We start from the raw sequence: 13,968 nt of genomic DNA, 5'->3' as shown, positions 1-13,968 counted from the left end.
CTGAGTCACCCAGGACCCAGCATCACTGTAAAGGGGGGGGGTCTCAAAAGAAACTAAAACCACCCTCCTGGCTTTTCTCAAGAGTATTTCATTAGGCTAGATAGATTAGAGAAACCAAAACAAGATTACAGATCTAGAACTTGTGTTTATATCAACAGGTATCAAAAGTGTTACGTTAAAATTGTAAGTAGGCAAGAAATAACTCACTAGACATCTGTACAAATATTTGGATTACCAAAACTATGCACACTCATTTAAAAAATGCAACTATCACTAAGCATGACTTAACAGTAAAATCCACTGAACTGTATGCAGCTTCTTTTATATACTATAGTTCCAATTATCCATAATTAACCATAGAATTTATCCATAGCCATTTAATTAAATTTTTTAAGAAGCCAATGAGGGATGCCTTGGGTGGCTCAGTCAGCTGAGTGTCCAATTCTGGATTTCAGTTTAGGTCACGATCCCAGGGTCATGGTATCTATCCCCAGGGCTTGGAATTCTCTGTCTCCCACTGCCCCTCTACCCCACTTCCTCTCTCTCTCTCAAATAAAAAAATATTAATTTAAAAAAATCAAACAAATCAAAAATTTTAAATGGCAAGCTACCCATTTGTTTGAAATAATGGTAATAATTAAAATCATGACATTAAAACTCATTTAACCCACCTGTCTTAATTCCACTGTTGGGCCTCTTCCCACATCCAAAGCAACCTTAACAGGGGCTAAACAAGGGTGAAGTTTAAGTACCTAAAAGCAATTTAAAGAGGGGGGGGTGGAAAGGACAGCACACCTTGTTTAAACATAACACAAGCACTAACAAACATAGAGCTTCTTAAACAGTAAAATCTTGTATGAAAACGGAAGCTAGCTGAGGTCAGAAAAAAATCATGTAATGATGTACTTAGCTGGCTATATCCAGGTGTTCATTGACTTCCCCACTTAAATGTTCTGCAGAAATAAGCTCACTTGCTACTCTCCCATTTTCTGACAACTCTATTTTCCCTCAATCAAAATGCCCCTTCCTGGCATCACTGCCTTCCCTACCCAGCCAGAGCCATGTGGCTTATTGTTTGGACTCTCTTTTGCCAAAACTTACCACTTTTCTTATTCATCCATCCACTCAACAAATATTGAACAGCTACTTAGTGCCAGAAACAGTTCTACGTACTGGGGACAAAACTCCCTGCCCCTCATGGAGGGGATAAACAGATAATAAACAAGTAAATCATATATTTGAAGGTGGTATGGGAGGAGACAGGAAGTGCTGGTGAGTGGTGGTTTGGAGAGGCTGTTTGCAATTTTTTTTAGTTTAACTTTATTTTTTTTTTGCGAGGGTGCACGCACATGAGCGGAGAAGGGGCAGAGAGAGAGGGGGACAGAATCCCAAGCCGGCTCCACGTCATGAGCAGAGAGCCCAACATGGGGCTCAAACTCACGAACTGTGACATGGGAGATCACGACCTGAGCCAAAATCAAAGGTCGGGTGCTTAACTGACTGAGCCACCCAGGCACCGCTGCAATTTTAAATAAGGTAGTAAGAGAAGTTCTTCTCTCTGAGGTGACACTGGGGCAGACTTGAGAGGTGCAAGTGGGTCCTGGAGGAGGCGCATCCCAGCCAAATGGAAGCATGACCTGCATGTCCTAGGAACAGCAAGGAGGTCTGTGCTGCTGGAGCAGGCACGTGAGGTCAAAAGGGAAGGGTTTTGTGAAACACTTGGGAGGCTTTGCCTTTTCATCTGAGTGAGCGGAGGAGTTTAGTGGAATATTCTGAGCAGCCGGGCAAAGTAACACGTACCTTTGAAAAGGGTCATTCAGTGCCAGAGGGAGGGGATGGTGGTGGCTTAGATCAGAGTGGAAGCAGTTGGTGGTAAGAAATGGTCAGACACAGGATATATTTTGAAGACAGAGTCCGATGGTTTTTGCTGACGGTTTGGATGTGGGATATGAGAGAAAGAACGGATCCCCCTTATTTGCTATACATCCTATAAATCCCAGCCCCTGAACAATTAATTCTATAATCCAACTTTAGGAGCCTATCAGGCTAAATGAACACTGCAAAATAAATCACTTAGCTCTGCAGCGTGGTAGGACAAATTCAGTTTCCAGTCCCAGCTGAGTACCCAACATGTTGAAATTGATTTGGGGCAGCTCCCTTTTGCATTCAAGGGGGATATGAATACTCTAAATTCTTGCCAATTAAACCGTACTCCTCCCCAGTTTAAGTTAATAATCCTGCCTTCTAATTCCCTAAGAAAATAGAGGGTATGAGGAAAACTTCCTTCAAAGGCTAACCAGCCCTGGTAGCCTATTTCTATCTACAAAATCATTTCTCTCCTCCCTGCTTTTTCAAATAATTCCTTTTCAAGACCAATCCCTCCCACTTGTGTTCTTGATCCTGCCTTGACTCCTCATGTTTCTTCCAAAATCTTGCTCCATTAGACATTTACTTTCTTTCCTCCTCTCTCTTGATTTTGAGCCCTTAAAAATGTCCTTTATCCAGGCCCGTAGCTAGCTCTTATGATCTACTCAATAGCCACTTGGGGTCCGACTAGAAGCAGTAAGGTCAATACCACAAGTCTTACTAGTGTGACATAATCCTACTTAACACTCTGATACAAATGGAAGCCACCTGAGGGAAAGGCTCAGGAGCTAAGAATCACAGATTTCTGTCTCCCTGTCTGCCAGGATCAAACAGAAATGCCTCTGGGACTACCCAATAGGAATGCCTTGTTCTATTCTGTGAGAACCTGCTTATTATTCCTGTGGCCAGATTCTAAAAATCTGAAAAACAGTAAAATAACTTGCACGAAAAGAAACTTATTATTCACAGTTTGTGTTAGAAACCAAGTATACTAATAACATGAGTGAAAAAACCATATACTTCTAGTTTCCCAAGTTTATCTCTGAAATATTAAAAGCACCTTTCTATGAAGATTCTTCTTTCTTGTAAAGGAGCTCTCTGTTAGCTGGAAAGAATCGTAGAGATAAGCCAGCATGCCTCGGTCTAGATTTCCACTAACAGATAGAACATAAGGAACCACATTTTTTCGTCCATCTCGGCCCTTCATAGAAAAGTAGAACAAAAATAAAGTATCATTTAGCAGAGCTATCTCTTAAAACTATAGACTCAGAGAATCAGAACACAAACTTACAAATTCATTTAAGAAAGTATCTACTCTGGGCCAGGCCTATACTAGTCACTGGACCCACAAAGATGGTTATGACACATTTCCTGCTTTCAGGGAGATTAGGATTTAGATTAGATCATTAAGTCTCAATTGACTATGTATTAGAACTGTCTTGAATTAAAAAAAAAATTTTTTTTTAATGTTTATTTTTGAGAAACAGAGCATGAGCAGGACAGGGGCAGCAGGCCTGGGGGGTGGGGGGGGAGACACAGAATCTGAAGCAGGCTCCAGGCTCTAAGCTGTCAGCACAGAGCCCAATGTAGGGCTCGAAACTGAGCCATCCAGGGGCCCCATAAAACTGCCCTGAATTTTTATTTATTTATTTATGAAGTTTATTTATTTTTGAGAGAGAGTGAGAGACAGAGAGCAAGCCGAGGAGGAGCAGAGAAAGAGGGAAACACAGAATCCGAAGCAGGGTCCTGGCTCTGAGCTGTCAGCACAGAGCTCGACAGGGGGCTTGAACTCACAAACTGCCAGATCATGACCTGAGCTGAAGTCAGACGCTCAACCAACTGAGCCACCCAGGTGCCCCAAAGATTTTAAGTAATCTCTATACCCAACGTGGGACTTAAACTCACAACCCCGAGATCAAGAGTCACATGCTCTACTGACTGAGCCAACCAGATGCAGCTAATGTTTTCTAATTCTTTGATAACTGGATATCCAAGGATGCCAAGGTATCCAATGGTAACTCTTCTTAGCTAGAATATCTGATTTCTTATACCATCCAGAATAAACTTCTTTCTATACTCACTTTGTTCTTCAGATGTTGCTGATCTACTTCACCATTCTCAAAAAAAATCCCCCCAAGAATGTATTTAGATGTTAATTGTAAAATTTACTAAAAACAAACACCAAATAGCCCAAGAAGCCTTTCAAAAAAACATACTAAATAGCAGAAATTCTACTTATTATTTTATAACATGTTCAACTAATGATGAGCAATTTTGAGAACCACGGAAATGGAAGGGCAACAATTTAACGGTGAGTATGGAAAATTTTTCATGGAGATAGTGAAAAAATGAACAAAAATTAAGAGACTAATAGCCATAACAAAGAGATTATCTTCAAATTTCTAGTGATAAGACTGGGGCCCTGGCTGGCTCAGTCAGAAGAGCATGCCACCCTTGATCTGAGTTCAAGCCCGTACTAGGTGTAGCGATTACGTTTAAAAAAAAAAAAAAAAAAAGACCTAAAAACATTAAATTCCTAGTCACAAGACTGATTGGTTTTTAACTATAATAATGATTATTTAACTATGACTATGCTAACCAGGTTTCATAAGAGTGCTGAATATCCCCAAATGAAATGTGATGGTGTTGGTGCTATGGGAAAATATTCAACAACGAGAAGACTCTATTAGTCACCAAATAGCACATAAAAACTCCACCTGTTGCCAATCAGAAAATCTAAACATTCAAATCTGCAACAGCTCAAAAATGGGTCAGCATAGAGGCATTTGGGTGCCTCAGTCGGTTAAGCATCTGACTCTTGGTTTCAGCTCAGGTCATGATCTCATGGTTTGTGGGTTCAAGCCCCACGTCAGGTTCTGTGCTGACAGTGCAGAGCCTGCTTGGGATTCTTTCTCGCTCCCTCTTTCTCTGCCCCTTCTCCACCCCCACCCCCCTCTCTTTCTCAAAATAAATAAACTTAAAGAAAGGGTCAGCATGGGGGTGCCTGGCTGGCTCAGTCTGTTGAGCATCCCAGCCTTGATTTCTGCTCAGGTCATGATCTCATAGATCAAGCCCCATATCAGGCTCTGTGCTGACAATGCAGAGTCTGCTTGGGATTCTCTTTCTCTCTGCCCCTCCCCTCCTCAAAATAAATAAACTTAAAAAAAATTAAATGAAAGACTGGGTCAGCATATAAGAGGGCTCAGCCACAATTCTATCCATCCATGTGGCTTCTAAAACTTTGTATCCATGGGTACCTTGAAAAATATTATAGACATTTATAAAGAACCCTGTGTGATGGAAAGGCAAGGTTCCTTCTCTAAGAAAACTATATCACCTGTTTAAATTTTGAAAACTTTGTTCCTTTTAGGATGAAAATGAAGCACCTTTCTTCTGTGGCTAGGGCTCAGTTTTTGGTCAGCTGGCTAGTGTATCCAACTGGGAGAGATCCAGGGCCCAACTTCTAGCCAGTGTGACTGGTAAAGAAGGGGACACTGAGGCCCAAAGCCAGGCTTTCTAACTAATCCTCCTTCTCTATATTCTCACCAGAGCACCTAGTGATGGGGGTTGTAAAGGGAGCGGGCAACAGCATATCTACAGTCAAGTTCTTTAGTCTTTCTTCCTTGTTCCTTCCCCTGCTTCAAACACTCACCTAGAGTGTCTGATGGGGTGGGAAGAGGGATGTATCAGGGCTGATCTTTGTATAACAATGGTAGGGACTGTGGTTACATACAAGAAATGAAAAATCAGTAACTGAAGATACTGGGAGCCAGGTTTCTCACAGTCAGAGAAGAGAATTATAAATTTGGAAAGAGGTGAAGCTAGAATAAACCCTGTGACACTAGACTAGAACTTGAAGAACTGGTGTGCACTCCTAGTTTTTACCAGGTAAATACAGACACAAATATAGAGGTGAGTGTGTAAACATGCATATACAGAATCGCCTACAAATATTTCTTAGCTGGGTCCACAGAAAGGGCCCAGAAGCAATGATACCCACTTGCAAGGAGTACACCTTGTAGCAAAATCTCAGTTTTTAAATACATTTTCCTCTAATAAGAATTAAGGTTCCTTGGAGAAATGGCTGACTCCACAGCTAGGCCAAGAAACAAGATGATCCTGGAACAACTTGTTGCTACAAAAAGTAAGGAAATGCTCAGAGAATGATAGAGGTATGTCAAAAGGACCCTGGCCAAGTCCAGGACAATTTCAGCATCAAAATAAATAATGCTAGTAACAGATTATAACCCTCTGAGAGAAACTGGAATGGGTAAGTCCATATTTACAGAAAGGGGGAGAAAACTCTACCCCACAGTATACTGTTGAAAAACAAATCTAATAGAGCAATAATACAATTAATAATTATAATAAATGACACCATTTAGCAACCCTCATAGTAACCACTGATTTACACAAGAAACATCAACGCATGCTCCGACTGGTAGGTCAAAATGTGGTGAGAAACAGGTTATTGACATAGTCTTAAACTGTCTGCCCACAAAAGACATGTTAATTGCTCATTAATTACTAAGTACAAAGTATTTGTCAACTTCATATTGGAGAAACCTGGTAGCACGATCGCAACCAAGAGATAAAAGTTAACATCCACAGTAAAAAATCTGATTATCATTTGCCTTGTGATATGATACACTGAGAGGGCAGCAGCATTTCTGTGGTATTCCTAGCAAAAACACATAAATCATAAGGAAACATGAGAGAAATTCAAATTGGGGGACATTCTACAAAGTAACTACAAAGACATATACTCTTCAAAAATGTCAAAGTCATGGGGCGTCTGACTGGCTCGGGCAGTAGAGCATGCGACTCTTAATCTCTTGGCTGTAATTGCAAGCCCACATTGGGTGTAGCAATTACTTAAAAATAAAAGCTTCAAAAATAATGTCAAGGTCATCAAAGATAAAAGGAACTGTTCATCTGAAGGAAACTAAAGAGACATGACAACTACATGAAATCCTAGATTGGATATTGGACCTATGAAGGACATCATTAGGACAACATTTGAAGGATTAAGTGGATTGGATGGTAATAATTAGATTATCATTACATTCCAGATTTCGATAGCTGTGTTGTGGTTAAGTAGGTGAGTGTCCTTGCATTTCAGACATATATACTGTAGTATTAAGAGGTCATGGGGCCCCATGTCTACAATTTATTCTCAAATGGTTTCAAAAGCGATCAGTTAGGGGTGCCTAGGTGGCTTGTTGGTTAAGTTCGCTGACTCTTGATTTTGGCTCAGGTCATGATCTCATGGTTTGTTAGTTCCAGCCCCACACCGGGCTCTGTGCTGACAGTGCGGAGCCTGCTTGGGATTCTCTCTCTTTCCCTCCCTCTCTGCCCCTTCCCTGCTTGCATTCTGTCTCTGTCTCAAAATAAATCAATAAACTTAAAAAAAAAAAAGATCAGTTAGAGAACCTGGGTAAAAAATATATAGGAGCTTAATATAAAACATACGTGTAATTGAGACTCATTTCCAGGACACATGTTTAAAAGTTCATGGTCTCCTAGATTCCACAGGGTCTCTATTGGCTCCTTTCCCCATGGAAAATTGTAGTAAAGTTTATTTCCTTTTCGTCCCTCTTCGTCCTGACAATCACTGCTGCTGAAGTTAGATGGACTCTTGGCAAACTAGAAAAGAAACTTGTTTTATTAACTTGTTAAAATAAATGTTAAAAAGTAAAGTTGAGGGGCGCCTGGGCAGCTCAATCAGTTAAGCGTCCAACTTCGGCTCAGGTTATCATCCCGCAGTTCCTGAGTTCTAACCCTGTGTCCAGCTCTGTGCTGACAGCTCAGAGCCTGCAACCTGCTTCATATTGTGTCCCTGCCCCTCCCCCACTCATGCTCTGTCTCTCAAAAAAAAAAAAAAAAAAAAAAAATTTAAATAAGAAAAGTTGTGGGGCACCTGGGTGGCTCAGTCAGGTAAGTGTCAACTTTTGATTTCAGCTCAGGTCATGATCTCATGGTTTGTGTGGTTTTGAGCCCTGCATTGGGCTCTGCATTGAGAGAGCAGAGCCTGCTTGGGATTCTCTCACCCCCTCTCCCTGCCCCTCCCCTGTGCTCTCACTCTCTCAAAGTAAGTTAAAATAAACATTAAAAAAAAAAAAAAAAAAAAAAGGAAAGCTGCCTGAGACTTTCTATGCAGGAACTGAATGAAATTGGTCAGATTCCAAATAAAAATTATGAAGTTTAGTTAAATGAGTGAATATATTGCTAAAAATATTGTTTTTAGTTTGAAAGAACTACAGAGAAAAACTGTTGGAGCTATCTAACCTTTCTGAGGTCAGTTAGTAAGAGGGGAAGGTGACCATAAACTAAGTGGGGTAAAGAAGAAAGTGTATACTCACCATTCTTATCCTTTGTGAAGAGTGTGATTATTTGTAATTATTCCACTCAGTTTAGTGGGTGTTTGGGGATTTTAAGAATTGGAGAGAGATAAGACAATGGTGAGCCACACATGCTTACTTCAACTGTTTTCCCTTCAGCAGGTACTAAAACTTAATTATAAATTACAGAACCATTTTGACAAATACAGAGTTCATGGAGGCAGGCTACAAAAGTTGGGGCTGTAGGGTGTGCAAGGGTCAAACTCTACAGCAGCCAGGAATGCCAAGTGAGGGACTTGAACTCTATCTCGAATGCAAATGCTTACTCAACAAAAGCTTCTGAGCAAGACAGACATCAACAGGTATCTTTACCAAAGAAACTTTTTATATGCAACAATGAAAATCATTACAAAGAGGTTTTTACTTGCATTTATCTATTCATTATAGCTCTTACAAGCATAACGTAGCTACACCAAATAAAATGTTTTATCGTAGAGAAATATTATCTCTGACATACTAAGACACTCTACCTATTAACTATTAAATTAACGGTACCTTTCTCCACCACAGGAGTCGATGACGTAACCAGAAATCAAGCCACTGGCCTGCAGTTCTTGCTGAAGTAAACCAAACCAGTGAAGCCTCAGTCTTCTCACCGATTCTTTGGATATCAGAAATATCAGAGTTACTTACTTGGAAATTACATAATCTATCTGGATCAAAGGGAGAGTGACTGGTTCTTGACTACTTAAATACAAGGCCATGTTATTTGTTATTTTTTTTGTACCTTTTAACACCATCAGGTGTCTGCTTAGTATCAGAAACAGGATGAAAACACACTCCAATCTGAGCAAGGCCATAAGGCAGCCTCCTGTTTACCAGATCCAGGCAATTAACATAGTGCTCCAACGCACCTGTCAAAAGATAAATTCATCATCATATAAATCTATTCCATATCCCCAAGTCATAAGGGTCAGTTTATAAATGAGTTAACAATATAATAACGCCAGCAAAGCGGTACAAGTAGCATGGAACTATTAAGGCAGATCTCAATTGATTACCACTTAGTTTTAGGGGGTTTCCCCACAACTTCTTGATTTTCAAATCAATAAGAAAGTTGAAAGTATAGTACAATAACTATCTGTAAACTCTTCAGCTAGACACACCAACTGTCAACGTTCTGCCACATGTTTTCTTGTTCACCCCGAAACATTTCAGCATGTGGCTCCTGAAATTATTCTCTATCATTACTGCACCATAAAATTAATCGTAATACCACAATTTCATCTAACACATGGTCGACATTTTATTTTCTCCAATTGTCACCCAAAATGTCACTTATTGCTGTGGTTCCTGCTCTGCATTTTTACCAGTTCTCTTTAATCTATTTTAATCTAGAACATGTCCCCTTGCTCCTCCCTCCTTCTCTAACTTTGCTTTTAATGACATTGACTTGACTGGAGTCCAAGACAGTCATACTCAAGATCTGGCTAATTGTTTCATTAATTGGGGTAAATCATTTTTAACAGAACTAAATACTGCATAGTTGATACGTAGGTCTTCTTGCATTTTAACAGGAGGAACATAATTTCAGATTATCCCATATTAATGAAACCAAATTTGATTACCTGATCAGGTAGTAATATCCATTCCCAACAACATCCTGCTCAACAAACTTCCACCCAACATTTTAGAATCCATTCATGATCCTGCTTGAATCATTATACTGGGGATTGCAAAATCATTAAAAGGTGACTTTTCGGTCTTTCCTTCTACATTTATTTCATAGCTTCTGTAAAACAATGTTTTTCCATCCCTTTCCCCTACTGGCAGTCTCAACTATTTCTTTTTTGATTAACACTATAAATTTCTATTTTTAATGTGTTATAATCTATTACTATTACTAATTAATATTCAGCTGGATTCTCCTTCAAGCCATTATCTGTGTCCTTGTGATATAACTCTATTAGTCTTCAAGTAATTCTTTGCTTTCTAGCACCATAAAATGTCTCAAACTCACTTTGTACTTTCCCTGCCCCAGATCTGGGATTAGCCATTTCTCCAAGCACTGGTTCATTTTAAAAATCAAAGTCTGGGTACTAGTTGCGTTTATTGCTATTGTCATTACTTCTAGGTCCTTTCAAAATGAAGAAAGTTAAGAAATGTTTTTCAAAATTATGAGGTCATACTAATATTAATATAATATTGCTGATTCAAATTTAAGATTACAAAGTTTATCCTTGCCTTCTTTTATATTTGTATCTTTTATATTATATTTGTATCTCTTTTTTCTTACAGCAAAAATCTTGGTTCCTAATAACCTTAACCTATCCATCTACTTGCTTTATCATCTAACATATATGAAACAGCTTCAGAATTATATTTCCAACATTTCTATTTGGAATAAATCTAAATTCAAGAGTTCTTTGTGGTTCTTTATGCACTGAGATGGCATCCCACTAAATGACAGCATTGTGTTCAAATTACTTGAAATTTCCACTTCTGATAATAGTACACTAGTCTGCTGATAAGAAAAGCTGGGGGGCGCCTGGGTGGCTCAGTCGGTTGAGCGTCCGACTTCAGCTCAGGTCATGATCTCACGGCTCGTGAGTTCGAGCCCCGCGTCGGGCTCTGTGCTGACAGCTCAGAGCCTGGAGCCTGTTTCAGATTCTGTGTCGCCCTCTCTCTGACCCTCCCCTGTTCATGCTCTGTCTCTCCCTGTCTCAAAAATAAATTTAAAAAAACGTTAAAAAAAAAAAAAAATTTTTTTTTTTTTTTTAAAGAGCCTGGAGGCTGCTTCTGCTTCTGTGTCTCCCTCTCTCTCTGCTCCTAACCCACTCACATTCTGTCTCTGTCTCTCTCAAAAATAAATAAACATTAAGGGAAAAAAAAAAAAAAAAAAAAAAGCTGGTAAAGAAATTAAAAAAAAAAAAAATCTGTTTAAAGACTATCAAGGCAGTAAAGACTTGTGGTTCCAAAACATGGAGAGAGGGGTAGAGCAGAGAGGTGAACCCAACAGTTATTGTTGCTTTTCTAATGCTCAAGTAGCAGAGCTGAGAAGCTGAAATGCTGAGAACTTCCTGATAAGTTATGGGACTGGAAAGTACAAAAATTGTAGTTCCGGGCTCCTGAAGGAGGAGGTGCCAAAGTAAACACTCCAGCCTTTCATGAGGGACATTCAAAGAGCTATAGCGTAGGAGCAAAGATGAAAACACTTAAGACCAGCCTCCAATAAACTCAATCTTGAATTGCATTAAGAAGATATGCTCCTACGATAGCTGCCTGCCAAAAGCAAAAGTAAATCCTCCCAGGAAGAAGAAAACACCACCAATATCTCAATTTATCTCTCCAACTTATACACAAATTACAGAGAATATCAGGAGAAAAGTCCAATGACCAAAAGCCGGAGATACAGACACTAGAAACAGATACATCTCGGTCATTAGACACAGACTTTAAAATGTGATTGTGTTCAAGAAAGCTGATGACAAGATGGGGGAAAAGGTTTAACACGTGTAATTTGTCACAGAAGGACAGAAGAAAGAGACAATTAACAATAACAATATCTGGAAACAAAAACATAAAAGACAATAACAATATCCAGAAACATAATGGCTGAGAATTTTAAAAAGCTATTCATAAGTAGAGGCTACCAAAGTTGTCCAGACATGAAATAAAGAAAGCAAGAACCTTGGGAATAGAAAGCAGCAAACTGGGTAAGTCTAAGCTAAAAACACCAGTCAATTAAAGGATTCTGCAAATAAGTGGTTTTAAATTTGCTAAAGAAAAGGTCTGATATATCAAAAGATGTTTTGATGAATGGGCATCTAAGCGAGCTAAGTTTCATTTTCTAATAGGGAAGAAAACATTGATTTATTTTGGACATAGTAACAAGTAGTGATTTAACTCCCCCAGAAAAAAGACATGGAATAATTAAAGTAGCACAAATCAGAACTGTCACAAATACTCACCAGTTTGTTTTATTAGGGAAATCTTTAAAATATGGGTACTAATTTTCAGACAACCATGGACATTGGGTTATTTTAAGTTACTTTATAGTGCCACTTAATTAAAATAGCAAGGATAGCATTTTGCAAAGATGAGAAGCTGTGGCTGCAAGTCTGTCCTGTAAAGAACCGTTATTTTTTGTTATTTTATTATTATCTTTTTTTTACTTTTTTCAGAATCTCTGCTATCATGTTCTATTTGACTCCAAGGGCAAATTGTGACCTACAAATTTCTGTGTATTCACTCAAGAATTATTTATAAAGCTTAATTAGTACTATTATTTTTTTAACTGACTCAAAAATCACTTAAGGGGCACTTCAAACAACTGTAGACCAGTTTTCTGTAAGAAAAAATTGGGGGAGGGGGATTTTCATTTTGCTCTAGAAAAATAAGCTTTTGATTAGTCTATTGTGTGTAAAATTAAAGATAACTAAGTATTTACAAACGTTTTAGTAACGTCGAACAAATGACCCACATCATTTAATTTAGGCCTGAATTCTGGAGCTGCTCAATTGAACTCTAGTGTTATCCAGTCAAATGGACCAGTTTTCTCCATGGTAGGAAGTGAATATACCCAACTACATCAAAAAGATGAGAACCAGATAATTTCCTTCCCACGTGAATACAGGGCCTGTTGGCAATTCGCGAAATCTACCAAGACTGCCTTTCCACCCCATCTATTTTGAAGCATGAAATCGTGAAGCATACCGTGAAGAAGGTTCTCCCGTAGTTTCCCAGAAGTTTTTAGTAAGTTGTCAAGAAATGCTACTAGCTGTTCCTTACTCAGCTCTTTGTCTTGCAAGAGTTCGCGTAGAGTTGCTGCTGAAACCAACCTGAAGGTACTGTCCCCGGGCAGCAAAGGGCCTGGCTCATGGTGGAGGGCGTCTACCGGGAAGACCTGCTCCCTTAACACCACCACGGAGGACCACCATTCTGCCGCCAGGTTCTTCCGCAACTCTATGCCCAAGGGGCCAAAGCCGGGGTGGCACCCGCTCAGAAGAGAATGTCGGCTAAGCTGCCGCCTGCTGCCGCTGAAGAAATGCCTTCTCTGACAGATCTCTAGCAGCTCCTCGCTCCCCTCACCGGACTCGGGGACTTCGGTCGGCTTGCTCCCCCGGGGCAGCTCCGCTTGCGACCGCAGGGGCACTCCGAAGGAGCTACTCCCTTCCGTCAAAGGCTCAGGCGGCCCCCCATCCACTCGACCTCCAAACCCAGACAATAGGCACCTGCAGACTTTCTGGCAGGCCCTGACTGCAGCACCAGAACGCATCGCCCACGGAGTTAAACAGCAGTATCCTATTAGCTGGCTGGTCCCGGGAAACGGCCACAAACGTGAGCCCAGGAGCCAACTGCGCAGGCGCGACGGAAGTGCGCGGACGCCCGGCTGACCACGCCCACGGAAGCGCGCCCGTGTTTCGGTTGTAGCGGTTGCAGGCCTAGGCCAGTAGCTATGGCCGGCGCAGACCCGGTACCGTTTCTCGCCTCAACCAAGTTCGGCCCCTACTTTTTAGCCATCATTAGCACCGATAAAGATCATCCTCGTCTACTTTTCACTATTGTGCTGTACCAAATCCGCTTTGCTTCTCAAGTGTTTTGCAAATCACATCAAAATACTGGAGTTCGCCAAATCGCCATTTAAATACACCTTTTCAATCTCAGGTGTTTGCGTAAATAACCGTTACCTCTTTTAAAGTCTTAGCCCTTTATAGATTACAGACACAAGCTTTAGTTGCAACTCCTTGTAAATGTTGCC

At 40.2% G+C, this 13,968-nt stretch overlaps 1 protein-coding gene across 8 annotated transcripts in view; it reads right to left on the bottom strand.

Annotated features, from left to right (window-relative positions):
* The window catches only part of POLG2 (DNA polymerase gamma 2, accessory subunit), a 27,981-nt gene extending 14,013 nt beyond the window's left edge, over positions 1–13,968 (bottom strand). Inside the window, exons 1-6 of one of the 8 annotated variants that reach the window (XM_058705851.1) lie at positions 12,924–13,963; positions 8,995–9,121; positions 8,763–8,868; positions 7,339–7,512; positions 2,927–3,067; positions 672–752 (exon numbers count right to left, since the gene is read on the bottom strand). In XM_058705851.1, the coding sequence (XP_058561834.1) occupies positions 672–752; positions 2,927–3,067; positions 7,339–7,512; positions 8,763–8,868; positions 8,995–9,121; positions 12,924–13,485 (1,191 nt within the window). In that variant the 5' untranslated portion in view covers positions 13,486–13,963. Of the gene's footprint in view, positions 1–671; positions 753–2,926; positions 3,068–7,338; positions 7,513–8,762; positions 8,869–8,994; positions 9,122–12,923 lie in introns of all 8 variants that reach the window. The other 7 variants (XM_058705852.1, XM_058705850.1, XM_058705855.1 and 4 more) reach the window with 7 other exon arrangements.

The sequence above is a fragment of the Neofelis nebulosa genome, chromosome 16 (genome assembly GCF_028018385.1).
Source record: "Neofelis nebulosa isolate mNeoNeb1 chromosome 16, mNeoNeb1.pri, whole genome shotgun sequence".
In the NCBI taxonomy this organism is placed as follows: domain Eukaryota; kingdom Metazoa; phylum Chordata; class Mammalia; order Carnivora; family Felidae; genus Neofelis; species Neofelis nebulosa.
The sequence above is the reverse complement of the archived record's forward strand: the minus strand, read 5'-3'. Positions and strand labels throughout refer to the sequence as shown.